The sequence below is a fragment of the Drosophila teissieri genome, chromosome 3L, assembly GCF_016746235.2.
Source record: "Drosophila teissieri strain GT53w chromosome 3L, Prin_Dtei_1.1, whole genome shotgun sequence".
Classification (NCBI taxonomy): Eukaryota; Metazoa; Arthropoda; class Insecta; order Diptera; family Drosophilidae; genus Drosophila; species Drosophila teissieri.
Window position 1 is genome coordinate 5,828,658 of NC_053031.1, and position 26,984 is coordinate 5,855,641.

Here is a 26,984-nt window from a genome sequence, read left to right on the forward strand (position 1 = left end):
GTCTTCGTTAGGCGGTCTTTGTGTCAACAACGTGTTGCTCGCTCCCAGTGAAAAATCGAAAACCAGCAATCGCCCCTCGCGATTTACCGCTCGCGTTTTTCACCAGGACTAACAACCAAAGTGTTTGTGTGTTTTTCTCGGCCCCCCCAAAACGAGTGTGCGTGCCAAAGTGCAACAAGTCTTGAGCGTAATTTAATTGCAACAATTTCGCCGCTTTCCACATTTCCCAACTTGAACAAGTGCAAAACACGCCTCGATCGTATCTGCCAAGAAAGAAGATATATCAGTGTTGCAGTGCTCGTGCAAAGTGGAGCATTCATCTCCCAAAGAAACAGAAAAAAAACACAGAAAAACAGTCAAGTAAGTTTCGCTTTTTTGGTGCATATAAAATAGAAAGGAAAAGAGGGACTATGAAACGAAGGAAAATCCGTATTTGTGCAGCATACTTTTTGGCGCAGTAATGTGAAAAGTTGGACCAGCAAAAAGCAAATTCAATGCTCGTTAGAATCAGTCTTTTTTTTAATAAATTATTAAGAAAACCCTCGAACAATAAAAAATGGAAAAGAAATGCATTAATCAAAGACAAGTTTACAAAAAATTGATTTATTACTAGTACCAAATAAATCAACTAAAATGTGACACAAATGTGTTAATCCAATTTATGCGATAGATATTTCTGTTTTAATTTTCTTAACTCAAAAAAGCTTTATAAGGAAAGTTCAGTGCAACTATTTAAGGTGCATTATTTTAGGTGTCAAATAATAAATATTTTGCTATCAGCCACCTATAATTATTTCGACAAATATTTTTAAAGTGGAAGCTTACAAAGCTAATTTAACACACCAAAAAGTGTAATTTTAGAGAAGACTTAGAATTTCGGCGCTTCGAAACTTTAAGCCTCAACAGTTCGTAATGGCAGGTTTTTAGATCAAGCCACTTGACATTTTCCTCCGCTTTTGTGTCGACTTTCGAAGTACTTTTTTGTGGGTCAATGGACGCTCAAACGCCCGGAGGAGCGGGGAAAGAAGCTGCCAGGGAAGGCAAACAACACACAATAAAAAATAAAAACGAAAGAAATCATGTTTCTATGATGTATACTTATGCGTATTTATTTATACATATTGCCCTGCTAAGTGGGCTAAGCAAACTCAGCGAATTCCTCGCTGTTGGAAAACTTTTGCCAGACAAACAAATAGCAAACAAACAAACAAACAAATGGCAGCACCAGCAGCAACAGCAGCAGCAAACAAAGGCAAACAAATCCCAGGGACATTTCTCGGAATTTAATTCAATAAAATGAATTCCAGCTCTCGGGCAACCAGGGTGTCCTTTTCCACTCTTGCCTTCAAAGTTGTTCTTCATTTTTTCCTATTCTCGGCTAAATGTCGGCAAATTAACTTTGCGAATAGCGAAGAAAAACGCAGAACGCCGGAAATTCCATTTGACAAATCGCAAACGTAAATAGATCCCCGAAAAAGTGTCTCCAAGTCGGGATTTTTAAATGCAATTTAAGTTTGTGCAACTCCCCTTTTGGCCACTCCGTTTCCACTGACAAATGGCGGGAAGTAAAAGTGGCTGGATTTAACATTAACCTTGGACTGCTTGTAGCCCGTTCCGTCTCTTTGAGCCCACAAAAACCTAGTGTAATAGACTCGCAGCCAAAAACTAAATCACTGTCATTGTGGTCGGAGATTCACAGCCCGAAATACGGACACATATGCAGTGAGAGGTTAACAGAAGAGGGCAAAAAAATAGCACTCTTTAAATGTTTTGAGTCTCAGTTTCACTATTTTCAATTCTTTAAAGTATTTAAGTTTTAGGTTTTAACTACTGCCATCCATGGCTTTCGACACACAAAAAGTGCTTGTATTTACTAATTAGGTGTTTATAACTATTATTTATAGATAAATAAGGTATTTAATTTTTCAACATACAAGCACTATTATTTTTCCCGCATTTGTTGGCACAGAGAGCAGAACGAAAGAGATAAAGCGAAGTGGGCTAAAATCACAGCAAAACTAGGGAGCGGTAACTATTGTTAGGCAATGATTTGCAATTTGTTTGAAAAATGCATTCACAACCGCAAAAGACAAACAATCTGAGGGGGGGAGTTAAGCCGAGCACAAAAAAAACCATAAACAAACGCACCGAGCCAAAGCCGAGATACAGATACAAATACCCAGTTGCACAGTTGCACAGATGCGGATACGGATGCGGCTGCAGTTCGCATTTTGCAGTTCGTAGTTTGTAGTTTGCGGATTGCTGGATTGCTGGCTTGTTGGGTTGCTTTGGCTTTCTGCTCGAAAAGCGAAAGCTGACAGGGAAAGGGCGATGGAGATGGAGATGAAGGACCGCAGAAAAGCGGGAAATATATAAAATTGCAGCCACAACCGTCAATTTCTGGGCAACCAAATGTCCACCCATCGCATCCCATCCTTTCCCATCCCACCCAGAATTCCGAATCCCGCATTCAGCCTCATCAGCAATCCGCGACAATTCTTGGCAAACTACTTCTGCGAACGCTCCACTTTCCACTCTCCGCTTTCCACTCTCCACTCTCCACTCGAGCACTCCATCATCAACTGCTTAGAAGAGGGAAGGAAAAACTGGGGGAGGCAATTTCATATGCGGCACTTGCAGCACTTGCAGCACTGCAACTGCATACAATTACAAGCAAGATGCAAAATGTGCAGCCAAGTATCTGGCAGATACTTAATAGCAGCAGCACTGGATGCAGCACGAAATGGCTTGGAATGCCAAACGAATTCATATTTGATGTATGAGCCAGCAGACAGCAGACAGCAGCCAGCAGCTAGGGATGTTCAAAGGAAATGCCAAATGAGATGTTTGAGCATATTTTGCGCAGAGCATTCTGGCAGCACAGTTAACTCCGTGTGAAAGCTGTTTCGACAGCAAGGAAAAGCCCGGAAAAGTTGCGCAATTAAGAAGTGTGTAGAAAGCGCTCGAGGAAATGGCGAAAAATATAAATTGCATTGATTCTGATTCACATTAGGGATTATTTGTGAAAAAGTCGTTAGGAAAAGAGAAATTCCTTTCACAACTTTATCGCTTTCCACGGAATTATTTAAAGCCTGTTTATACTCATACTCTTACTTGTTACTCGAATTATGCTACACTTTTCATGACCTGAAACCGTTTTTGCGATGATGGCTCACCCGCGAGCCAATTAACATGTCAAGTCAAGTGTCGGAAGTTGTTGGTTTTCGGCTCGCGAAAGGCTTTTCCTTTTGCGGCCAGGCGCTTTTCCAACTTTTCCACGCGACTGGCCGCAACATTCCCCGACACGTGTTCCCCGGGCCAACTTTGTTTTTAAATCAATTAAATCGCCGAGTTGGGAGTGACCGATCCCGAGCAATTTGCGGCACATATCCCGCATATCCTGCGAATCTCGGTGCGATTCGAAGCGACTCAAATGAAATGTCACGCAAGCAAATGAAATGCGAGAGAGGCCAAAAGGATTCGGATCCAGTGCCAGTTGCCTGGCAGCGACAGGAAGCTATTAAATCTACATAAAATTGTAGAAATGTGTGGCATGTTCAGCAATTACAACTCCATGTTAAGGGGGAAATACGACGGGACGCACCTTTCGGCTGACATGCTCATCTGAATGCAAAGCCCGGCCATGTTTCAGTGGTTTTTCGCCGCTCTACCCCCTTTGTCCCCGCTCATATAGTTTTGTTCTCGTTGTTGTGCAGCTTAAGAGCCGTTAGGAAATTGCACTTGCCATTCCCTCCCCCGCAGTTTTCCCAGCCCTCTTCTCCCTGCTACGCGAAGTGGGCGTGTGAAAAAAGAATTAAAGTCAAGTGAGCGCACTGAGACTGAATACATAAAAGGGGGCAGGAAAATGGGGGGAAAATGGGGGGAAAATGGTTGGAGCTCGGCGGCAGTGAAAAGGCATTCAGTGGGCGTGGCTGCATGCACAACAACAGAAGAAACACCAAACAGCCAGCAACATCAACATCAACGTCAGCACCAAAGAAAAGCCGGAAAAATGCCTCGCCACCACAGCAAGAACAAAAACAACAAAAGCAACGAGGGATGTTGGAAAATATGGTACTCTGCATGGCTATTTGGCCATTTTTTAGGTGCCTTCCCTGGTTCCTGATTCCTAGTTCCCTGGGCGAGAAAGGTATAATTTTCGGCGCGACATTTGACGCGACTTGGAGGCCAAAATGAAATGTACAGAAGTTTGCCCATTTCTTTCGCGGGCTTTTCGCTTTTCCTGGTCGAAAAAGTTGAAGTCCAAGATCCTAATCACGCTTAGCCTGAACGGGCAATTATTTGGGCATTTATCATGGATTTCCTTTTGGAGTTGGGTTGGCTCGCGGCGAAAAATCAGGTGAGGTGTCAGCTTGAATAAGATATACATCAAATGGAACTGTAGTTGGCACTTGGTTTCACAAGCTTTTAGATGTTATCCGGAAATATTTACGTATTTTATGAGTAGAAAAGGGCTTAACTCGAATATTAAAGCGTTGTTTCAAACTTTAATACTATCACATTCCTTTCATAAGGGCTTTCACCCATTACCAGTTTCGATCCAAGCCGAATTTCCCCAATTTTGCAATTTTTTCTGTGAAAAATTAATTAGCATAAAATACACACCAAAATCAGTTCCGCTCGGGCAGCGAAAGGAAAAGTAAAAATAGCAAAGGGAAATTATGGGCAAGGAAAGGAAAATAGGAGAATGCGGGATAATGTGGAAGGGACACGACATTTGGGGCACGGGTCAGGATGGAAAATGGCAATAGAAATTGATAAGAAATCTGATGATTCAACTTGTTAACCAAGGGCGTGGGAGAAAGTAGGTTTAGATGAGGAAAAAACCCCAAGCTGGCATTCCCAGATGGCTTGAAAATATGAATGGATATTTTTCATTGATTAAAGCAAGTCTGCGAATACTTGAAGTTTCATGGCATCTAGTATTTGATTTTTAATGCAAATGCTACTCTATTTTTGTTTCAAATTACAGAGTAGTTCAGCAAATAGTGTTACCTGAAACCCAAAAGCATTCGCACAATTTTAATGAATAGCCCACAGTTTCCACCTCAGTCCGCAGAGATACCCAAGATACCTAAGATATTTTGCCACCAGTGCGCCGCCCAATTGAGAGATCATGATGATTAAACTTTCAATTGGCAGTGTCAAGGCAACGGTTTTCCATTTCCACGGCCCCAATGCTTCCCCCACCTTCACCGCAAGCAAACCCACTGATTTCGTAGGAGGTTGTCATACCCACTTCTTTGCCGGGGGGCCCGAAAATCCTTTCAATTTCCGCTGCTCGCAGGGCCCACAGACATGCAAAAACGGTTCCGGGCGGGAAAACCTTTGCCAAACTGAGCGGGAAAGAGACAGAGAGATGGCTCCCTAACCGTTAGTTTAATTTGTTAGATTAGTAAACAAATGAAAATTAATTGAAGCAAACGAAAAACTTGGCCCCGAGCGAAACGGTTGAGAGGTTTTGCGGCAGAGCCGGGGAAATGAGGAAAAACTTTTTCCTCGCCTGCCGTAGATAAAACGTTCTGCGAAAGGACCTCTCTATGCGTGTGCGTGTGCGAGTGAATGTGTATGTGTGTGAGTATGAGTGTGAGTGTGAGTGAGTACAACAAAGGTAGCTGCAAATTGTTTCTGCTCTTTAAGGACTTCAAAAAAGGGGTGGCGGTGGCCATGGTGAAAGTTTTCCCGTTTGTCTGTCCAGGATAATGTCTTGATTTTCGTTTCATTGTGCGGATTTGATTAACTTAATTGCTCGGCCGTAAACTTCGATTTGCGGGTCGCATTTTCCCCATTGCTGCCGTCTGGCGGGTAAACAATGATTAACGCCGAAAGCCCCACGCCGGAAGGACGAAGGATGAAGGATTGCGCTAAGCCGCTTTTAATGGCATTCTAGCCGGCATTCTGGCACTAAAAAAGTGAAACTAAAAAAAACAAAAGGCCAAAGGGACAACGCACGCGTGTCCTGGATTTAGTTGGTGTTTTTAGTTCGCCAGCCAGCCAGCCAGGAAGCGACAAAAGCGCAATGTCAGCGGATTGGCGAGCGTGAGAGCAGCGAGTGCGGCATGAAAAGGATACGTAAGGATGGGCGGGAAAATGGATTGCACAATCACAAGCACAGGCACAAGGCACCAAAGCAAAACAATCGAAAATTATAAAACAACAAAAGAGCGAAAGGCGAAAGCGAATCGATTGGACGAAATCTTTTTATGCCGCCAAGGATCTGTGTCCTTTTTTATGCTGTGTTTTTATTTTACTTGTGTGTGTGTTTTTTTGTTGTTTTTTTGTTTTTTATTCTGCTGTACGCGTCACGTATTGTCAATAAAAAAATAATAATAAGATACAATAAATTTTTACCTTTAACGAGCGGCGGATGGGTGATGGGGAAGGGGAAGGGGGAGGGGGAGCGGGTTAGAGCGGTACATGCGTGTCCTTTGCGCCTCGCTTTCCGCGCGCTTTCCACTTTTCCCGCCCTTGTGCGTATCGCGCGCCACGCACAAAATATATAAAAAGAAAATAAACACAAGAGGTCCCGGCGAAAGCGAGGCGCATATCCTGCCGAAGGAGGGAGAGAGGGGGAGAGGGAGAGAGAAAGAAAGGGAGAGGGTCCTGCAAAAAGCAAACAAAGGCAATGACACGAAACGATGACGACGGTCCTAACAGCAACAACAAACATAAGCAGCACAGCAGAAAGCAAAAAAATAAAAGGCGCAACAATTGCAAAGAGGGAATGTGGAACTTTTACCTCCTGCCACCCACCACCTACCACCCACCGTGCCACTCCCCGTAGACCACCCCCCCTGCAAATGCCACCCACCTTCCGTTGGCATTCGCCAAGTGCGTGTGTAATTGAAACTAGGCACCTCAGCTGGTTATGCGTACATGTTTACAGAGCACAGGATAACCAGGATACGAATTTATATATGGTATATGCGTATCTCCCCCCCCGGGAGGAGAAAAGGGCACTGAACTAATGCGGGGATTTCCCGGACTGGAACGATTTCAGGCGGTGAGTGGGGATAAGCCCCACGATGATGGAAACTATCGGTTTAAAGTGCCAAAAGGTGGGCAAACAAAGCAGGCAAAATGGGGCGAGGCTATCAAGTTGGCTTATGTAACAAAAGCGGTTAAGAGTTATGTGGCTAGCAAAAAAATAGCCATTATTTAATGGTTAACTATTAATTGTTATAAAATATAAATTCCATTTATTTATTTGTACACAGTTTAGTTTAAAGGACGTTACATTGCGCACTAAGGTATTTGCAATTTAATTATCTAAATAGGTTTTCCCGAATGCTTTCCACCCCCCGCTGTTTTCTATGAATATGTATCTCGCTGCTAATGCAATAAAGTACACAAATGTCGATTGTTCAGGTCAGTGGACTAAGCAGGGGTTCAAAATGCTTATTTAACATGATGTCCTGGCCACGCCCACCTGCGACCCCGCCCCCGGAATTGCCCACTCGAGCTGAGCGAAAAGTTGGATGCATTTTTAGACGGCTATTTGACTGCTTGCCCCCTGCAATTGCAATTCCATTGCTCGTTGTCTAGACTCGAGCTCTACTTTTCATCGAGTTTGTCTTTTCGCCGGACAAGCGGAGTGGATGAGGATAAGTCCAAGGATTCGGGGGATTTTCCGCAGAGGATCAGCCGTCCGCAACAACAACTTTCGGACGGCTGCAGCAGAAAGCAGCGGAAAAATATGCAAAGAGCTTGAGCGAGAAAACGTGGGCGGTCGACGGGCTGAGAAAGGGGGCGTGGGGGGCGTGGCTCAGCGAGGCGGAAGAGTGCGGCAAAAAATTCGCAATATTTGTAAAAAGGACTACAGACAATTTGCCTTTAAATAGAGCGTGGCACTTCAAACAAGTGAAGCCCTTTCCCCCTCTTAGCCTTTATGCAGCAAACAAAACATGAAAAACGAAGGCAACAAAAATGAAAGAAAAACAGGGTGAATCTGCAGGAAGAGACGAAAACGGCGAGTGAAAAAAAAAATGAAAATCAAGAAAATGAAAAGAAAATAATATAACGAGCGCATATTAAAGTGGGTTTATTTATTTTGCCCTCGACGCTGTTGCCACTTTGGCCAAAGGTACAGGACACGCAACGGCAGCCGTGGGTGGCTGGGTTGGAAAATGTGGCTGGGAAATGGGTGGCAAATGGATGGCAAACGGGTATTGTGTAATGGGATCTACGGGATGAGCGGTTGTTCCCTCTGTCTCTGTGTTTGCTGTCGTGTTTATTAAAAAATAATTTCCATGCTCAACTTGGCAATGCCGCCAATGCTAAGCCGTCAGGATACAGGACTCAGGATACAGGATAGCCACCCACATTCAACGCCCCCTTCTTGAGTGTGTGTGTGTGTGCTATCAACAGCTTGCATTCTCAAGTGTCCCCGAGAAAACATTTGAAACAATAAGCTCACAGGACCTTCCACCCTCATGCAAATTCAATAATGCGACATCGACAACAACAACAGAAACAGCAACAACGACGACACTAAATTATTCAAGCCGGAAAACGAAGGAGAAAAATGTAAATCTGTGATTTTAATGCGTTTGCCAACTGTAAACATAAACCGAAAATATTACAAAACTTGTGCAAACAGGCGGAGCAATAAATGTGAACTGAAGAAATGCCGAGGGGTGCAGGAAATCGCCATCGAAGGCAGGCAACAAAATAAAAAAAGAAAACGGGAAAAGGGAAATGAATACGAATGCGCGTATGTCAATTTAATGGGCGGAAACTGTTTTGCGTGGGCGTGGCACATGCTGAAGTGCCTTGGCAGGCAGCGAAAAGAAATATGAAATATTTATATGAGCATTTTCATTTATTGAGCGTAACAAATGTGCACAAAACAAGTGGAAATGCGAAATCCTAATGGGGATGGGCGAATGATTCACGGCAAAAGGTGAAGGACGCAGGATTCGCTGCGAACGTGGCGCTTGGAGCTTGGAGCTCACCTGTGCAGGTTTTTCTGTGCGTGCAGGATTGCCATCATCATAATCATTGGCAGCTGGCCCCGTCCTTCACCCACACCACCCAAACCACCCAAACCACCTGCTTTCAGCACCCACACCACCTGCTTTCACCACCCATTCCGCCGAGAGAGACAATCTGGCCCCACTTTCCACCGCCCGACCCACTCGAAACTTTCGTCATAAATACTGTGTCTACAGTTGTCATACTCTGGCGTAGAGTATTTCTATATTTTGGGAAAGTTTAACAGGCTTTTAAAGGATATTTTAGATAAAAGCTATATTAACAATGTTATAATATTCAAACTATTGTTTATTTCATATCAAAAGTAATACAAAATTTTTATAAATACAAGGCAATACTTTAGATAGTTTAGATTAGATGCAGTAGACATCTCTAAGATTGACCCCTCCTTCGCTAAATAATTTGTATGTTTTGAAAGTTTACGTCTCAAAGAAAATACTTAGAAAAATGTTTATTTTTGATCACACACCCCATGTAGGGTATAAGAATATTCGGCTTTTAGAAAAGCAGCTGTTTTTGTGTGTGTCCCGGTTTCTTTTGTTTTCGCTTTCGCCGCCTTGTGCCCTTGCTTGCGTTTGGCTTCGTTCCTTTGTTTGTTTATTTGCTTGTTGCGGTATTCGGGGAAATTATTATATTTTAATTACACATGCGTTCGCTGCCGCTGCGCAGTTGCAGCGCTGCCGGCGTCAAGGCAAGGCAGAGCAAACAGGCGCGAGAATGGCCCAAAAAATAACCGCAAAAATGTAAATGAAAATGGCGTGAAAAATCAGTTTCATGGTTTTTATATCCCTGTTTATTTGTTGTAAATGAGCACATTTTCCCTGGCTACGTGGGCGGGGGAGGCGTGGCCGCTTTCCAGCCGCGGGGGGCGGGGGCGTGGCAGTGGGTGCGGACATAACGGAAGTTGATTATGACCATTTAGCATGGCCATGGCCACATCGAACGCGAGCGTGGCCAGAAATGTTGAATGTGTTATTCGTCCTGTTGCCAGCGTTTTCGCAGTTGTGTCAGCCTAATTAATTTTTGTCACTAATGTTTATACACATAGTTGGTAACGGCGTTGGCAGCGCCAGCGGTACAGGTGCTTCCCAACACTCGACCAAGCAGTTTTATTACCCAATTACATTAGCAGGAGTGGGTGCCGTTTTTTTTGTTGTGGGTGGAGAAAAGCATGATAGAGGGGGAGTTTCCACACAACTTACGGTTTCTTGATTTTCTTGTGAAAATATTCAAGGTGCAATAATACCAATGACTATTTATCTGCTCTCAAAACGTTACCAACTTTTTAATGCAACGAAATCAGCATAATTTATTCATGAAAATTGATGTTTTAGGCGGTGAGAAATTTCTCCTGCTGTTTTCCCTACTTTCAACTCCCTATCATGCCGCCTATCATTCGCAGCTCTCAATATTAAGAAATAACAACTTGCCAAGGGCAACTGAGCACTCGAGGACTTCGAGGAGGGGGGGCACAACAAGGAGGGGCAGGATCGGGAGTCGTGTGGCAACTTTGCTTTTGGGGTCTTGGATGTAAACAAGCGAGGCAAATATTTAACTCGCAGGCACTCGCAGCGGTGTCTCCTTCGTGTCCTGTTTGTGCCACTGTGTGTGTGTGTGTGTGCGGCCTGTGCGTGTGTTGGCACGGAGGCTGCCACAGCACACACACTCACACACACACGCACGTATGTATATCCTTTGGTACTCGGAAACTTTTCTCCAGCGGGAAGCTTGGGGCTCTGCTGTCGCTTATTTGTCGCAGCAGTTGAGCTCAAAGCTTTGGCTTGTTACACTTTATGAAATCAGCTGCAGTCCTGCCACGCCTCCTGACCCCTGACCCCGTGCCACGCCTCCCACACCACTCCCTTTGAAGCACAAGTGTTTATGTTTGTCTTGGCGAGGCGGCGGCTCATAAAGTCCCTAGCAAGCGAGCTGCCAGGACCATCAGGACCTTCCCACTGCCACTGTCAAAAGTCACGTCGAGTCCTGCGAATGTGATTTTCCCGCTCACGTTTTCCCCCGAAAAAAAAGGAGAGAAGAGAAAAACCCCACCCATCCTTTTGGCATGTCTCTGCCATAAACTTCAACTGGAAATTGTGCGTAATTATATTAAATTTTTATTGCCTCACACATGAAATGGAAACGATGCAGCAATTTCCGACACAGACTCCAACTCCAACTCCAAGATTATCCACATGCAAATTGTTCAACTGGCATGTGGGTAAATAAAATGCTTGGCGTAATTTAAGTGAAGCAACGATTTGGTAAATTGATTTTAATCAAATCAGGAGGAGGTTCTTGTTCTAGTTAGTATCAAACTAGCTGGAAAAGGGGGTTAATTTAGGTTAAATTTAAAACTCACTGGAGACTTTATAGCCTTAAAAAAGTTAAGGGAACTCACACGCTAAGTACTATATTCCACTATAAGTTTAAGATTATATATTTCTAAAGCAAACGACGTCGCTTTAAGTGCTCTTTTTGTTATATAGAAAGTACTGGTAATAACTACGGAAACTTTGGCCATATAAACTCGAACCCTTTTGGGAATCTAATGATCTAAGCAAATTGGATCGTTTCCCTGTTTCTGTATCGCATTACCGCCTAAACATGTTTGTGCACCTCGCTCACCTCGCCCGATAAGCTCGCCCAATTGAACAATCAATGTCATTGAATCCAATTTTCCATATGTTTTCACCCGTGAGGGGGCATGGCATTTTCCTGATTTTTCCCGCCGTTTGAACAACTCCTTTCTGGGGTTTCATTTGGCTTCGGTCTGTTGCCAGTGGCAGCCGCCGTTTGAACTTGTTTGACATTCCACCGACAATCAAATTTAGATGCCCCGATATTCCGCCCACTCCTCGCAGCCCAGACAATTGTTCGGTTTGCCACAAAAGCACTTCCCCCGCCACCTTGCCACCATTCTCGTGGATTTCGCCTCCGTCAGCAATTATTCAATGCTTAATCATCGCAGGGCATCGGTGGCATGAATGGCATAAATCTTATTAAATATTCAAATAACACAAAAAGTGTACGGGGCACCAGAAATGCGGGCATAATTACGCGGCAATGAGTAAAAAATACGAGAAACAACCAAAAAAAAGAAAAAAAAAACACAAATGGTCAACGAACAGTGAAGGCGATTATGACTGCAGTGAACAACAACGGGTGGAAAAGCGGGAAAGTTCTGGGGGGCAAGTTCCAGAGCCGGTTTTTTGCCTCTTCTTTAGGCGTAGCCAATGCAATTATTCCGTTTCCATTTTCATACACACAGCACACACATGTGGGCGTGGTGCCGCCCCCGATGGGGAATTGCCTCGGGCTGTCGTCATCGTCGTTATCGTCTTAATAGCGCCTGGCGACCGAAACTATTTGAATAACGCGCCGTCCACGTTCACGTCCACGCCCACGAGCCGTGAACCCCTGACCCCGTGCACAATCCACGCATTCTCCTCACACATGTGCACCACCTCCGCCATCGCCACCATTTCGTCCTGCGGCCAGGACCTCACCCACAGTGTCCCCCTTCGTGTTAATAGTTTTTCCCTTTGTTCCTGGCCGTTTTCTGCTGTTTACCTTATCGCATGTCCTGGCTGGAAGTGAACTTAGGCCAGACCACAATTACTGGAAAATTAACGCAATTAGATTTGGCTGGGCCAAGCCTTTGATCTTCGAAGCCTATGAAGTTGTATAAGGCCGAGGTTCCATAGAACACAATGGATTACGTTGAAAAGGTGGAGTCCGGATCCTTTTGAATGCAACTAATTTAACGAAATTTGAACTAAAAATAACATTTTCCGAACGGAAAACATGCAATGTTTTGTTATGATTCAGAAATATTCACCATAACGAGTTTAATTAGTATGATCGCATACATTTCCACGCGGACAAGTTTGAACAATCCATAAATTGCTTAGCTCATTTCGGATTGTGATTAGATAATGTAGTTTATTTTTCGATTCATATAATATTCTCCCTGTTATTTATTTAATACGCAATTTCCATTAGCATTTGAGGCCCTCCCAGGGGCTTATGAATAAAGTATGTACCAATTCCAGCAACGCTATAATTTTGTGGCTGAAAAACATGTCTGTAACGAGACCGAAACATGACATTATAATAATAAGTAATATCAAACTAATTTGTTTTCCCTCTCCCTATATATTTGCAGATACATTGCATTAGTCAGCAGATTGAGTACTGTGTACTAGAGTACGTGACTTGGCCTTTTCCAGGACTCAATCGAAAGGTAAGAACATGTCCTGAGGGGCTGAAAAAAATACACAGTACATACATATATGCGAGTGATAGGAATTCTCCAGCGTCAGGAATTCGAACTAATTAAGTAGAGGCCCCTATGAAACTCGCTTTTAAAGCGCTGAAACAGGTGGATAAACGGGGGTTTTGTGTACATGACAGGGCGATAAACGGGTGTTGTCAACGGGCTGGAGATGGCCGGAATCTTGAAAATGTTTTATTCAAAAATTGCTAAAATATTTGGCAAGTGAGTTAAAAGTTTTCTCAGACGAGTCTGTCTGCGCTAAGTCTGTATTTATGTTTGTTTGTGCCTGTGTTTGTGTTTGTCTTTGCGGAGCATTTTTGCCTGGCTGAAGGAATTTATTATATAATCACGGAGGAGGGGAACTCAAGAAGCTCAACGAGCATGACAAATTTTCACTTTGCGTCAGGGAAAAGTTGCAACAAACTTGCAACAGCGAAAATAATTTCGCTCCTCGTTGAAAGTCAAAACACTCAGCTCGCAAAAAAAGGGAAGAAAATCCTGTAAGGAAAGGAACAAAAAAAAAAAGAAAGCGAAGGCAAAAGCCTCGGACGACTACTTATCTGGCAGGACAGTCAGCCAACACTTTTGGCCAGGTGCTGCCAATTTGGGCGTTAAGCAGTTTGCCAGGACTCTCGAAAGTCCTGCGAGAGCTGAGGGAAACTTAAAGTACAGCCGAAAAGGAGGCCACCAAGAATCAGGAATCAGGACCAAAAAAATCGGTGGAGTGACGGCCAAAGTAATGTGCCAGCCAGCTCAAGTGCAGTGGGGCGTTGTCTGTCTGAATGCCGCAGGGGGCGTGGCAGGCATATGCATAGTGGCATAGCCAGCTCTTTGCCCAGAAATATGTGTCAACAAAAAGGCGAAGACGAAAGTTTGCACTGGCAACTAGTTTCCATTTTATTCTGCTGACAGGTATGCTAAAAGCTAAAAAACGTACAAGACCAAGTCGAGGAGCAGTTTTTTGGGAAATGGAACCCAAGTTAAAAGCAGTCAAAAGTGCGAGAATGAGTCCTGTCTGCAGATTTTGCCTTTTGGCAATATGGCAATAGGGAACATTGAATTGGTGGGCGGTGGGCGGGGGGCGTTTAGGTGCCTTTCCCCAAGGACAATATGTGAATATGTGTGACAGCTGGCAATGACTGCCTCGCATGATAACCGAAATAACAATAAGCGGGCCAAGAAACAAAGCAAAAAAAAAATATTTGTAGTAACAGCGGCAAGTGAAAGGGTTAACAAATGGCAGTCGAAACTTTGGCGCGACTGTCAAAATAAATGCGAAGCAATTTATGAAATATTTATGAAGTGTGACATGGCTGACAATAAATATATATGGCCAAGGATCCTTCTGCCCCTCCCCCCAAAGAAGTCCGCCAGATTTGATCGAAACAGACTCCAACTGGCGCTGACAAGTGACGCAAGCCAAGGACAAATCCGGATATTTGTGAGCCTTAATAAAAATGCGAATAAAACGTGCGGACGTCATAACTTGGCCCACTGATTGATGGCTGTGTTTCGTCTGCCGTTTTGCCACTGCGTCATTTGTCAGATGAGACGAGAGTCCTGGAGTTTACGGGTCAGAGAGGATATGTACATCGCAGCGAAGACAGGAACTGCAGTTTGTCCAACTGACCAAGTTTTTGTAGCTGTCGTTTTATTTGCAGCTCAGCTAAATGGAAAGCGACTAACCCTTAGTGGCTCCATTCCCCACCAATCCCACCAATCCCACCTCGCCAGTCAGTCAGTCAGAGTCACTCACTCAAAGTCAGGCACGTCCGAGCTGCGTTCATGTCACAGCTTAAAGTTATATTCACATGATAGAGGAAGAGGACACGTTATTTAAGGGGAATCTTACACGGACGCAAAATAAATGCGAGGCAAGATAAAGTTGATTCAAGAGTTGTAAAGAACACTTCGCTGTTTAAACTGTAACCAACAATCCATACACCCATTATGATTAACTCTTCATAAGAGTGAAGTTGCCAAATTTATATGTCTATATGAAGCGCATATGTAATGTGTAACCTTTTTTCCGCCGTGCACACAAACCCGCTGCGAGAAATGCTGATTCTGGCGATGATTCTGATGATTGTGATGATTCTGATGATTCTGGTGATGATGATGATGCGGCTGAGCCCGAGGATGCTGCATCTGATGGGGGACTGCCATAAACAACTACGAGTCTTCCGGCATAAAAACTTATTGTTGACAAAACCTCATGACACACAGACGCAGACGTGGCTTGGTGTGCACATATTGTTAAAGTCCTGGCCCTGCGATGATGCTGGTGTCCTGGTGTCCTGGCTGCCACAGCGGAAGTGTCACCATTTGTCAAATAACGAAAATTGAAAACAATTTCCACACAGCAGTATCCCGACTCTGAGCTTTTGTCTTGATCAACCTTAGACTTGGTTTGTATACTTTACGAATGTGTGTGCTTGTCGTAAGTTTCCCGATACGGCAAACAAGGCCATAACGAGTCGAGTTTCTTGGTAGAGCCGCCTTTTTAAAGCTAAGAATTTCCATTGCTGGAAAATATTATCTGGCCCCGGTGGTTGTGTTTGCCCGGTTTCCCTGGGAAATTGCTTGCGTGGCTGTCAGCTTAGCTGCGGCTTTGCTCCAATTTCCCACTGGGTCGCCGTCATCATTGTTGTTGCTGCGGTTGATGTTGCTGCCGCTGCTGCTGCTTCTGTTTCTGCTGCTGCTGTTGCTGTTGCTGTTGCTGCCTCGCTCCTTGTCGACACTTCTGTCACACTTTCACACGCCTTTTCCCCCCGGCCAAAGGACTCGCCGCCTTTGCACGGCCCATTGTTTGCACGCACACCAGCACGACTCAAACTCAGCCCAGCCGAGGACTTCCAGAGTCTCACACACACACAAACATATGCGTTATTCGCTTCGAAAGTTTAATCGAAATTATAAACAACAAGACAAATTGCTTCTTGTTGCAATTTTCCCGCAACAACAACACTGCGCTGGGCGAAACATTAAGGCAACCCGTATCCTGGCTGTCCATAGTTGCTGCTCCTGTTGCTGTTGTCCTGAATGTTGCTGGCCATGTTATTATTGCAGTTGCTGCACTGACTTTCCTTTAAGCTGCCGCCGCTCTTGCTCTCACTTTCGTTGGTGTTGCAACTATCGCTGCTGCCCATGCTTAATGCTCTGCTGAAAGTTTTAATGTTGTAGCACCGTGGTGTATGTACTGTTGCCATCTGAGCAACTATGCTTGTTACGGCTGCTTGAGTTGGTCTAATGCTTAACACTTTTACCTGAGCAATTAGTATTGCTGCTGTTGTTTCACCCGAAGATGTGGCTCGTGTTGCAGCTGCATATATGGCCAGTGTTGCAGGTTGCCTCGGTATCCCTACTCTCCTTAATGTGGCAGCTATGGTTGCTCTACTTCTTGATTTAACTTTACTCCATTAATTTTAGGCTTGCTTATGTTGTATAGAGTAACTTCTGGTCACTGTTTGTTACCAGATGACCAAATATTGCTGCTGCCCCACATTTTGATCATGTTACGCTTCCCAATTTGGCTGATGTTGCTCTTGCAACGGCAACATTGCCCCGCCCTTGTTGTTTTGCTGCCCATGCTGCTGCTGCATGTTGCTGCTGGATGTTGCTGCTTGATGTTGCTGCTGTCGTGATTATCCCCGTTAAAGTTTTTGTCTTTAATTTGGCTGCAGTCCCATTATCCCAGCTGTTTCTGCTGCCAACTATATTATAGTTGTAGTCCTGCTGCTAGTTGCTGCTGCTGCTGCTGCTTCTGCTGTTACTGCCATTTTCCCTGGGGGAATAATTTTCCTGGTAATTGTTTGTCGTCAAGGTTTGCTGCTGCTGGTGTTTGCTTACGTTCCGAGATGAAGAACTTAAGCCAGGCAGATCAGTTTGTACGCAGCGTGCATTTAATCCCGTGCAAAGATGCCATCGTTATGTATACATGGACTTTAAATCTTCTCGGTCTAGACATTGTTATCGCCTATATATATATTTATAAATTATTTAGATCAACTGAAGATGAATGAAACATCTCGAGCGTTTTTGCACCCTTCATGTTTTTTGCCCCCAGTGCCACTTCGATTTGTGATTCGCTTCGTCGCTTTCTGTTTTTGTGATTCTGACATGAAGGCAGTGGAGAAAAGTTTGCTCGTTTGATAAATGACTCATAAATGCTGAGTGAGGAGTCGCATAAATCTTATGATTTATGCATAATCAACAAATTGATTTTTCATTTGCTTGTAACGCTCTCTTTCAGCCATTTTCCCACACCCCCAACCCCTTCCCTTCCCTTCTGGCCATTTTCCATTCAGGCCTTTGAGTAATTGGCTGTCAGCGACGCGTTGCTCCATGTGTGCACAGCAAAAAAGTAGGTGTGATGTGTGAAAGCTAAGTCCATAACTGGGAAATAGACACGAATGTGTGACGAATTTAAAGAGCCACTAACTGATTTTGCTTCAGTGGAAAACCAATCCTCTTCTCTTTTTTTTGTGGTGGCAAAATCTAATTACACACTCATGCAGTATATTTTTTGATTTGCTGCTTCACGGAACACTTAAAAATTCCCAGAATATGTGAGACAACCACCCCATTCCATTGCCACCTATATATCCAGCTAAATATGATGTGGTATATATGTATATAGAAAGAGATATATAAGTGTGTGTATGTCTGAGGACATTTTAGTTTCGACTTTGCTTTGATATTTAAATTGAAGCCATCAAGTCATCTTCAGCTGCCTGCTGTCTGGCTGGCTGCGCAAAGTTTTCATGTATATTTTGAGTACTTAATCCTGCGGTGTGAGCCACTTCTAATGCTCCTTGAGCCCTGAACTTTGCCCAAAACGAGCAGATGAAGAGCAGATGGAGCTGGGATGGGAAGCTGGCTAAGCCGGAATAAGCATCGCATCATGCTACGCAGCACTTATCATCGTTTTATTTAAAATTTATAATCGAAATCAATGTAATGAAGCATGCCCGAGTCAATAACTCAAGTGACTTTCGGCTTTCCATCCCCCTAATCCCCTTGATTTTCCATCCCCCCCCCTGGAAATTGCGACAATATTTTATGCAAATCACTGGGCTGACTGCCGATAACGACGATAACTCACTTGACAACTGACAATAACTTATTTACACTTCATTATGCCATCCAACCCGGCAGTCAAGAGCCAAAAAGACCAAAAAGCCAGCAACCAGATGCCGAAATATGCCCGGTGTCCGTGTGACTTATTAATTTATTAAAAAATACGAGCATAATTAGAGAGCACTTTGCCCGATGACACTTGAAATGCAAAATGAAGTGGGAGGGCCAGCAAAAACGTAGGCCATCTCCATCTTTCCACCGCTGCCGTTGAGCGAACAATCAGCGACAGTGTTGCAGTTATTTATGAGCTCGATAAATTTGTTTATGGGGTAAAATGTAATGGCCCAAATGGGAAAGGGATTGGGATTGGGAAAGGGCCAAGTGACAAAGCAACCGAGCGTCAAATGAAGTCAGCAGGAGGCCTCGCAACGAGCCAATTCAACTTTCATGGGGGCGCAAGTAAAAGGGGGAAATAAGTTGCGGGTCTGGGATGGGAATGAGAATGAGGATGAGGATGAATCCAGTGCGGCATCCCGCGAATTGGGCCAAATGAAATATGAGCAAAAGTGAGAAAGTTAACAACATTAATTAGCATTTTTATGAAGCACTTCCCGCAGAAGCGAGAACAATACAGCCATCAAGTGGGGAAATAAACTCCAATGAATGGCTGCCAACTTTGATGCCAGTTTCAATTTTTCGCCACCTTAAACAAGGTTCAGTTGTCATAAACATGAAATGAAATCCATTTGTTAGGCGCGAGTTTATTTCGGGATATTTTCAAACACAAAAACCAGGCCATGAAAATCGAGGTTTGCGTTCAAAGCATTTCCACCTTGGCTGATACACTCAGAGAATGAGCTATGGAGTTAGTGAGAATATCTACCCATTTGCAAAAATATAGGTGATGAAATACTCTAGTCGAGAAAGGAATATATGCATATACATACAACATTAATCTAAAATCCTCCAAGTAAATAAACCATTGTTTATTTTTTTAGGTGTAGGTAGCCCATAGACACTGTAAGATAGACCAATTTTATTGACCACGTCACTCTGCTTTGTTCCCTCAATTTGCAGAATCCGCTCCGCCGAGCGATAGGAATAAGCTGGCCATGTTGCCGCATCATCAGCGCCATAAAATGGCGACTTTGGCGGACGGCGCCATCTGTTTCCTGCTCCTTTCGCTCCTGCTAATTGGCGCCTGCCTGGTTACGCCCACCGAGGGGCGCGCCAAGGATGACCGCCGCACCAGGGGGCGTGGCAGCAACAGTAGCGTCCTCTCATCCTCCTCCAGCAGCAGCGGCAGCATCAGCAGCAGCAACATGAACAATGGCTACTACAGTGGCTCCTCGTCGACAGCGGGCTCCTCCTCCGGCTACGTGTTCACCAGCAGCAGTGCCGTGAACTCGGGAAGCACCGGGTACAGTGGACCCATGGACAGCACTGGATTCTGCACCCGGCGGCGGGACATGAAGCTGATGTGCTACTGCACCCCGGATGAGAACCATGTGCCGGTGCAGAAGGCCGAGTGCTGGGTGTTCTCGGAGGGATTGCATCAGAACGACACCACCTGGACGCGATTCTACCAGCAGAAGCGTTTGAGGGAGCTGAAGTTTGTGATCCAAAACAATGCCCGCTTGGACTACATACCCACCATGATAATCGAACCGCTGAAGAACCTGAGCAGCATTGTGATTGAATACTCGCAGGTGGAGATTGTCAAGAGCTATGCCTTCGCCAATCTGCCCTTCCTGGAGAGGATTATCCTGAATAACAACCACATCATGGCCCTGGACCAGGACGCCTTCGCCAATCACATCAGGCTGCGGGAGCTGAACCTGGAGCACAACCAGATCTTCGAGATGGACCGCTATGCATTCCGCAATCTGCCGCTTTGCGAAAGGCTCTTCCTGAACAACAACAATATCAGCACTCTGCACGAGGGTCTCTTCGCCGATATGGCCAGGCTGACCTTCCTGAACCTGGCCCACAACCAGATTAATGTGCTGACCAGCGAGATCTTCCGAGGACTGGGCAATCTGAATGTGCTGAAGCTGACCCGCAACAATCTGAACTTCATCGGCGACACTGTCTTTGCGGAATTGTGGAGCCTGAGTGAACTGGAACTAGACGATAATCGCATCGAGGTGAGTGTATAATTCTATTGGTACTTTCATTCGGTAATTTCCCCCAGCAGAAAACCAATTTAAGCTTGCACATTATTTGCCAGATTGATTGAGTTTTACAAGTGCGCATTTATAGCACTCGAAATAGTTGTTTGACTGCTTTTATTTATAGCCACCTCTACAGAGCAATATATAGGGCAATGCAATCTAGGAGCACGAAACTTCTCAATCAACTCTAATGCAAGTGGATTAAAAAGATTTGTCTGCCTCGGTCACTTGGTCAACTTGGAGCAGCTGACTTAAGGGGCCATAAATTGCCGAGTGGCCATAAGAAACAGAAGGGACGAGGATGCCAGGACACCATAAATGCCATATCCTTGGGGCCAAAATACACAGGCAACTTTTTTGCTGGTGTCATAAATTCAATTCGAATGTCTATTCTTGTGGTGATTTAAGTGGTCACTCAGCATCGCTGCTCCGTTGGCCGTTTTATGTTGGTGTGGGGGCGTGGGGTGAAAATATGATAAATAGATTGGTAAATTATGTTTTCTACGTTTTTGGGTGTCCTGTTTTCGTCGCCGAGTCCTGGCTTAATTCGCACATTTACCCTCTGCAAACGGACCGCACGCTGACAGTCGCCTTTCGGCGCTCGGTGGCAAACAAATGTGCGCCGCAAGTTAATCTACTTACAAAATATTGAATAACAAATCATGGGAATAATGGATTTATGGCGCTCCCTTGCTGCCATCTGATATCCGGCGAATGATGGTAGTTGGTAGTTGGTAGTCTATGGGCAGAGACCCTTCTGTGTCCTGCGTATCCTGGCGGCCATAAAAATGGCCAGCGTGTGTGGGTAAATAGAAAAATAGAAAAATGTCGCTTAACACTCGCAGCTCACAAAGTTATGTAAGGCAGCCGTATGAGCGTAAATCCTGAATATCCATATCCTGGCCCAACATTGTTCCTTCCTTCCTTGGCTGGCTGCTTGGCTGCTCCTTCATTTTTCCCATTTTACAAAGTGCTCGCATATCATGTCACACTCAGACGAGTCCGCATATGTGTCAGGCCACTAGGACAGGACACTAGGACACTCGAGAGCAGCCGCTCAAGTGGGGTCCTGTTCAGCTGGGCTCCTTTGCCGCATTGTCATAGCCATAATGATTGGGCTTGTTATCGCCCACGTTGCGCTTTGTTTCGAGACCCGGACCCGGACTCCAGATTCCCGGATTTGCCTGGACCCGAAAAAACTCCCTTTCTTCGTTAGGTGTTGTTCGTGCCATTGTCGCCTTCAATGAAAGCAAATTGTGTTGCATGTTTGGCTTGGGCTTCCCCGTCCGCTTTCCCTTTTTTTCTATGTATACATATATATTTACTTTTCTTTTTTCCCTTTGCTCACTTCATAAATCATTTGCCGTTGAAAGGTTTAGCTCTGACACAACATAAAACGCTGCATGTGTGTGCGGGTGTGTGAGGGTGTGTGAGGGTGTGCGGGTGTCTGTGGGTGTGGTGGTGTGTGTGGATGTGTGGATGGTCTAGGGATGAAGATAAACAGATAATCGGGTTAAGGGGCTAAGGGGCTAACCGAGTGCATTAAGGTGAAAGTGTAGGAGAAATTAGCAGCTTTAAGCAGCTTTCGCACTGCTTTGAAGATTAAAATAGTTGCCAGAGCCATTACACATGTCAGCAGCTAATGACAAGCAAGTAGTATTGTCGCCAAAAAGTTTTCAGAATGTTACCCATAGTAATTGACATCTTGTCATGTAACTTTTAATAAGTTCAGTACAAGTGCATTTGAAATGAACGCACTTAAATCTTACAAAATGTTTACATTCTGGCTATTTAAAGGGGAATCCTTGCTGCGAATCCCTGTGTACCCATTAATCCCGTTGTCATAACTTTGTTTACTCAATCCGCACATAAATCGCTCGTAAATTATATTTTTTCGCCGTTGTCAAGCTAATAAATTGGGCGCGTAGGCAGCGAAGGATCGCCCATCAAACTAACAAAATATCGCAATAAAATCATATTTTTTTTATATGTCAATCATCCGGGCAAATAAACACATACATGAAAAAGAAACATGAGCTGAGGTTATTTTTCAATGCCACATCACGGGAGCAGGGAGCAACTTTGCCACCAGCTTCCTTTCGCCTTGGACTCGTCATTTAATATGCATAATTTTTCCATTTCCCCAGACAAAGCATATTGAATATTAAATAATGGCGGAATACGCTGCCTTCACTTTCGTTGTTCAGCCAAACAAAACGGCAGACCAGAAATAAAGAAATAAAAGAAAACACTTTTTCCGTATAATAAAATTCAAGACAAACGAATTGGGACATATATACAAGTTAAAAAAAAAATAAAAACAGAGTTTATGTGTGAGTGTTGGTGTGATTGTACATGTATAAATGGCGTATACACACACATAAATAAATACGCAAACAAACAATGAAGACAATGACAACAACAATGGCACACGGAAAGCGAAACTCTGTGAAAAACAATGAAAATAATACGCAGAAATGCGGAAAAATGGCAGCACGAAAATATTTTTCGGTTTTTGTATGCCAAATATGGTATATATATATACATACATATAGTAGTAGTAGATGCCATGTGGTCGCCGCTGTGAAAATAACATTTTGCAACCCCAAAAAAAATAAAAAAATTATTTACGTTTAATCAAATTTAAGCACAAGCTAAAAACTAATCTTCTTAACCCATTTACATTTTTAGCGCATTTCCGAGCGCGCCCTGGATGGCCTGAATACACTGAAAACACTGAATCTGCGCAACAATCTGCTGAAGAAGATCGACAATGGCCTGCTGCGGGGAACCCCCGCCCTGCTGTCCATCAACGTGCAGGCAAACAAATTGGAAACGCTGACGTTCTACACATTCCAGCCAATTATGGACAATTTGGTCAACAGCACCAGTGAGCTGCTGGTGTCAGGTGAGTGTCGTCCGTCTACCGTCTACCGTCTACCAGTTGCAAACTTCATGGCTATGGAGCCATTTACTCGCAGAAGCGCACCAACTTTGACAGGCCATCGAGCGACAGGGGAGACGTGGGGAGAAGTGACAAAAAGCTGACAAGTGCACAAAATGGAGCACTGTCAGAAGTCCGAACTTGTTATAATTACACATACGCCCCGTTGGCTCCTTTGCTCCTTTGGCCCCGTTTAGTGCATATGCTCTATATGTGCTATATGTGCTATGTGCTGCATGCTGCTGCTGCTGCTGCTGCTGCTGGCCAAATGAGCCGGAGGGCCATCAACTTTTATGCCCCTCGCCTTCATTAAGGAAATGTCGTATCGCCATTGCTCAAGTGTGCACTTCCACTTCCGGCGCCACTCACGTCCCACTGCCGCCGAGCAAACGTCCTTTTATGGCCTCCTATGTCCTCGTCTGTCCTCGCATACACTCGTATGTGTCTAAATTAGTCATTAAAGTGCAATTTTGTAGTGCTTTGCGGCGCGAACGCATAACAATAAAATATCTGCCCCGTCGCAACCACTTTAGTTCGGTTTCAGTTTGCCGCGACGGCTAATGGCGAATAGCGAATGCAAATGGCGTGTTGATTAGCTCAATTAAAGGTAAATGAAAATGAAATAGGAAGTCTCCGTTTTGTGGGCCTGTCATCGCGGCCTTTTTTTGGCCACTGCTGCAGCTGGCAACTAATTTCACTAAGTAATGGACAGTTTCGGTGTTTGTGGCTTAAGTTCACGGCAACTACTTTGGAATATTATGTTCCTGCACAAAATCCTAAATAAATGACAGCTCTGCAAAATGCACTCCAATCTATAAAAATAAAATTACAGATCGCATGTGCAACAATAGATGATTGCCATAATACCATCCTATTCACTTTCAAATAATTTCGTTGATTTTTTCGAATGGTAATAAGTTTGATTCAAGGCCTCAGCCAAAAGTTTAGCCCACTTGTTTGCCGCCTTGAAGGAATCGCCTTCCTGTGTGCAATTTAAGTAATTTTACTTTCGGCTTAGGTTGCAATTAGACTTTGGCGCAAAAGCAAAAGCTAGTGGCAACAAAGAGAATGGCTTTCGCCCATGGAATACATTTAAATATTTAACAACAGCCTTCAAAATCACATTTCTCTCTGCGAAACGCCAGCACACATATGTATGCACACACATGCACACAACTTAATTATCACCCTCACCCATACACCCATACAGTGGCATTTTTGCTAATGGTTTGCCATTAGCATGACTCATTTGCAGTGCGAAAAAAAAGTATGCAAAAAGTTGGAAAAAAGGACGAGTGACGATGAAACGTCGGAATGGCTGAGCGGAATGGCATTGCCAAACAAATGTGTGTGTTTGAGTGAGCAACTGTAATTGCATTGGCACACACACTCCAACAGACACACACAGACGCAGACATTTCACAAATTGGCTACAAATGACTTCAAATTGCTTTAAACTACAAAATATTTTCGCATTCGCTTTCCCCCCTGAAAACTTTTTAATTCATATGCAGTGATTATCCCGCACTGTGGCACATTTTCCGGCCTTTGAATGTGCCACTTACTGAATGCTTCATTAGACCCGAAGCCAAAGCCAAAGCCAAAGCCTAAAGTTCAAACATTTACATACGATTTCCTGATTAAATTTGCACAACTTTTTGCTTTTTGCCTTTTGCCTACAAGTTGTAGCTCCTAATGAGGCTAAATGCTCTGCGACGACAGTGACAGTCGCACTTCAAACGAAATCTCACAGAAATGTGAATGGGGGGATTTCTTTTTTTCGAAGATTGAAAAGGGAAAAATGCTGCTCAATTTAGCGAGCGAGAAAATGCTTCCAAGTGGCAAGATGACACGTTGGCAGAACGATGGCCAAGTGTCGAAGGTGGGCCGACGGTGGTTGTCGGCTGGAGGAGGGACTGGTGCCAACTCAAGTGCATAAGAGCACATAAAAATTGCAACAAAATGGCCAAGGACATGGGAGCCAGGACAGCGTTGACTCGCAACAGACGTTGCCGCTGTCGGCCAAAGATAAACTCGCACTGGCATCCATAAAACGTGACATGGGGATGGCACCTCCGTCCATCCACCTCCATTCAGCTCCACCCATCTGCACCCATCTTCCACACTGGCTACATCCACAGCCACATTCCACTGACAAGCGGCATTCCCCGGACGAAAGTATTTGCTTCGGCGGCAACGACTAATCGATCAGCTGATGGAATTCCTGGGCAGCCCGTTCCCAAGGACTTGCCATCGAGGTGAGCAGTGGGCAAAACTATTTGCCAAAATGCTCGTCACACGCTTTGGGCTTCGGGGATTTTCCGGGGCTTCTGCTCCAGCTACGGCTACGGCTCCAGAGCTGCAGTTCCCAGGACAAATGATCAGCATGTACTCGCTTCGAAATTGCAGCACATGCATCAAGCTCTAACTCGACGTGGATGTGGACGTGGATGTGAAGGTGGGGCATCTAGTCTGGCAGCCAGAGGTCGATGGTTGACTCTTCATTTCGCGCCGTGATTTGTGCAGCCACTTGAACTCTGCCCCAGGACGTAATTGCCATTGGCAGGCAGCAGCTAAGCAGCTTTGCCGAGATTCTGGGAACACATCGCTGGCTGCAACGGTGCAGGCAAAGAAACTGGTTCCCTTAATTTGGAATGAGTATCTTACTCTATGTTTAAGGGTACTGGAAAAGGTTTAAAAATGTATATGGAATGTAAAGGAATATGTTTGCGTTTACGAAATTGCTAAGAGATGTGTTAAGTACGAAGGCAGATGACTTTGCCTATGTAGCAAGTGGCAGGAAAAGTAATTTTCTAAAAGCGACAACCCTTTTTTCGAGTGTCCTGCCGAGTAGTGACATCGACCACGGGCAAAGCCTGCTTCTGCATTCAACTGTTGTCCGTGTGCGGGCAGTTGAACACCGGCCCCTAAACAATGCCCCAGTTGGCCATTTCACGGACCTTTTGAGCCACGGACCACACCCACACATGCTGGTTTGCCAGCACCGCCCACTGCACCACCCAGTGCACCACCCAAACATTCCAGTTGCAGTTGCAGTTGCACCTTTGGCCAATGTATTTGGTGAAAAATTTATAGGCACGCCCTGCATTGTGGCATTTGTTTCAATTCCGATGCCCCAAAGGGTCATGTGTGCTCGTTGTCGAGTGGGTGGGTGAATGGGTGGTTGAGTGGGTGGCTGAGTGGAGCTGGAGCTGGAGGATTCCTCTGTAGCCTTGTTTATTTGTATGCGAATCACGTTTTGTTTGTGTCGTCGCGCCTGTGGTGTCCTGTTGGTTCCATCGACCGCCCAATGTCCTGGCAGGCATTGCGAATGCTTCCGCTTTAAAAGGCAGCTCGAATTTTTCACAAAAGGCGCCGCCATAGCAATTGCTAATAAATGCCACGCCCACAACGTTTCCCCCTCCCCCCGAGGGAGGGGTCGTGGCCAGCTCAATTGGTTCGTTATGCTCGCCGGTGGCCAGCGCCCTAGTCGTTA

General features: G+C 44.7%; 1 protein-coding gene across 1 annotated transcript in view; it reads left to right on the forward strand.

Annotated features, from left to right (window-relative positions):
• The first annotated feature begins 322 nt into the window (after positions 1–322).
• LOC122616637 (connectin) overlaps positions 323–26,984 on the forward strand; it is a 39,675-nt gene continuing 13,013 nt past the window's right edge. Inside the window, exons 1-4 of the mRNA XM_043792169.1 lie at positions 323–360; positions 13,181–13,258; positions 19,448–20,517; positions 23,236–23,452. Coding sequence (XP_043648104.1) covers positions 19,483–20,517; positions 23,236–23,452 — 1,252 coding nt within the window. The 5' untranslated portion in view covers positions 323–360; positions 13,181–13,258; positions 19,448–19,482. The remainder of the gene's footprint in view (positions 361–13,180; positions 13,259–19,447; positions 20,518–23,235; positions 23,453–26,984) is intronic.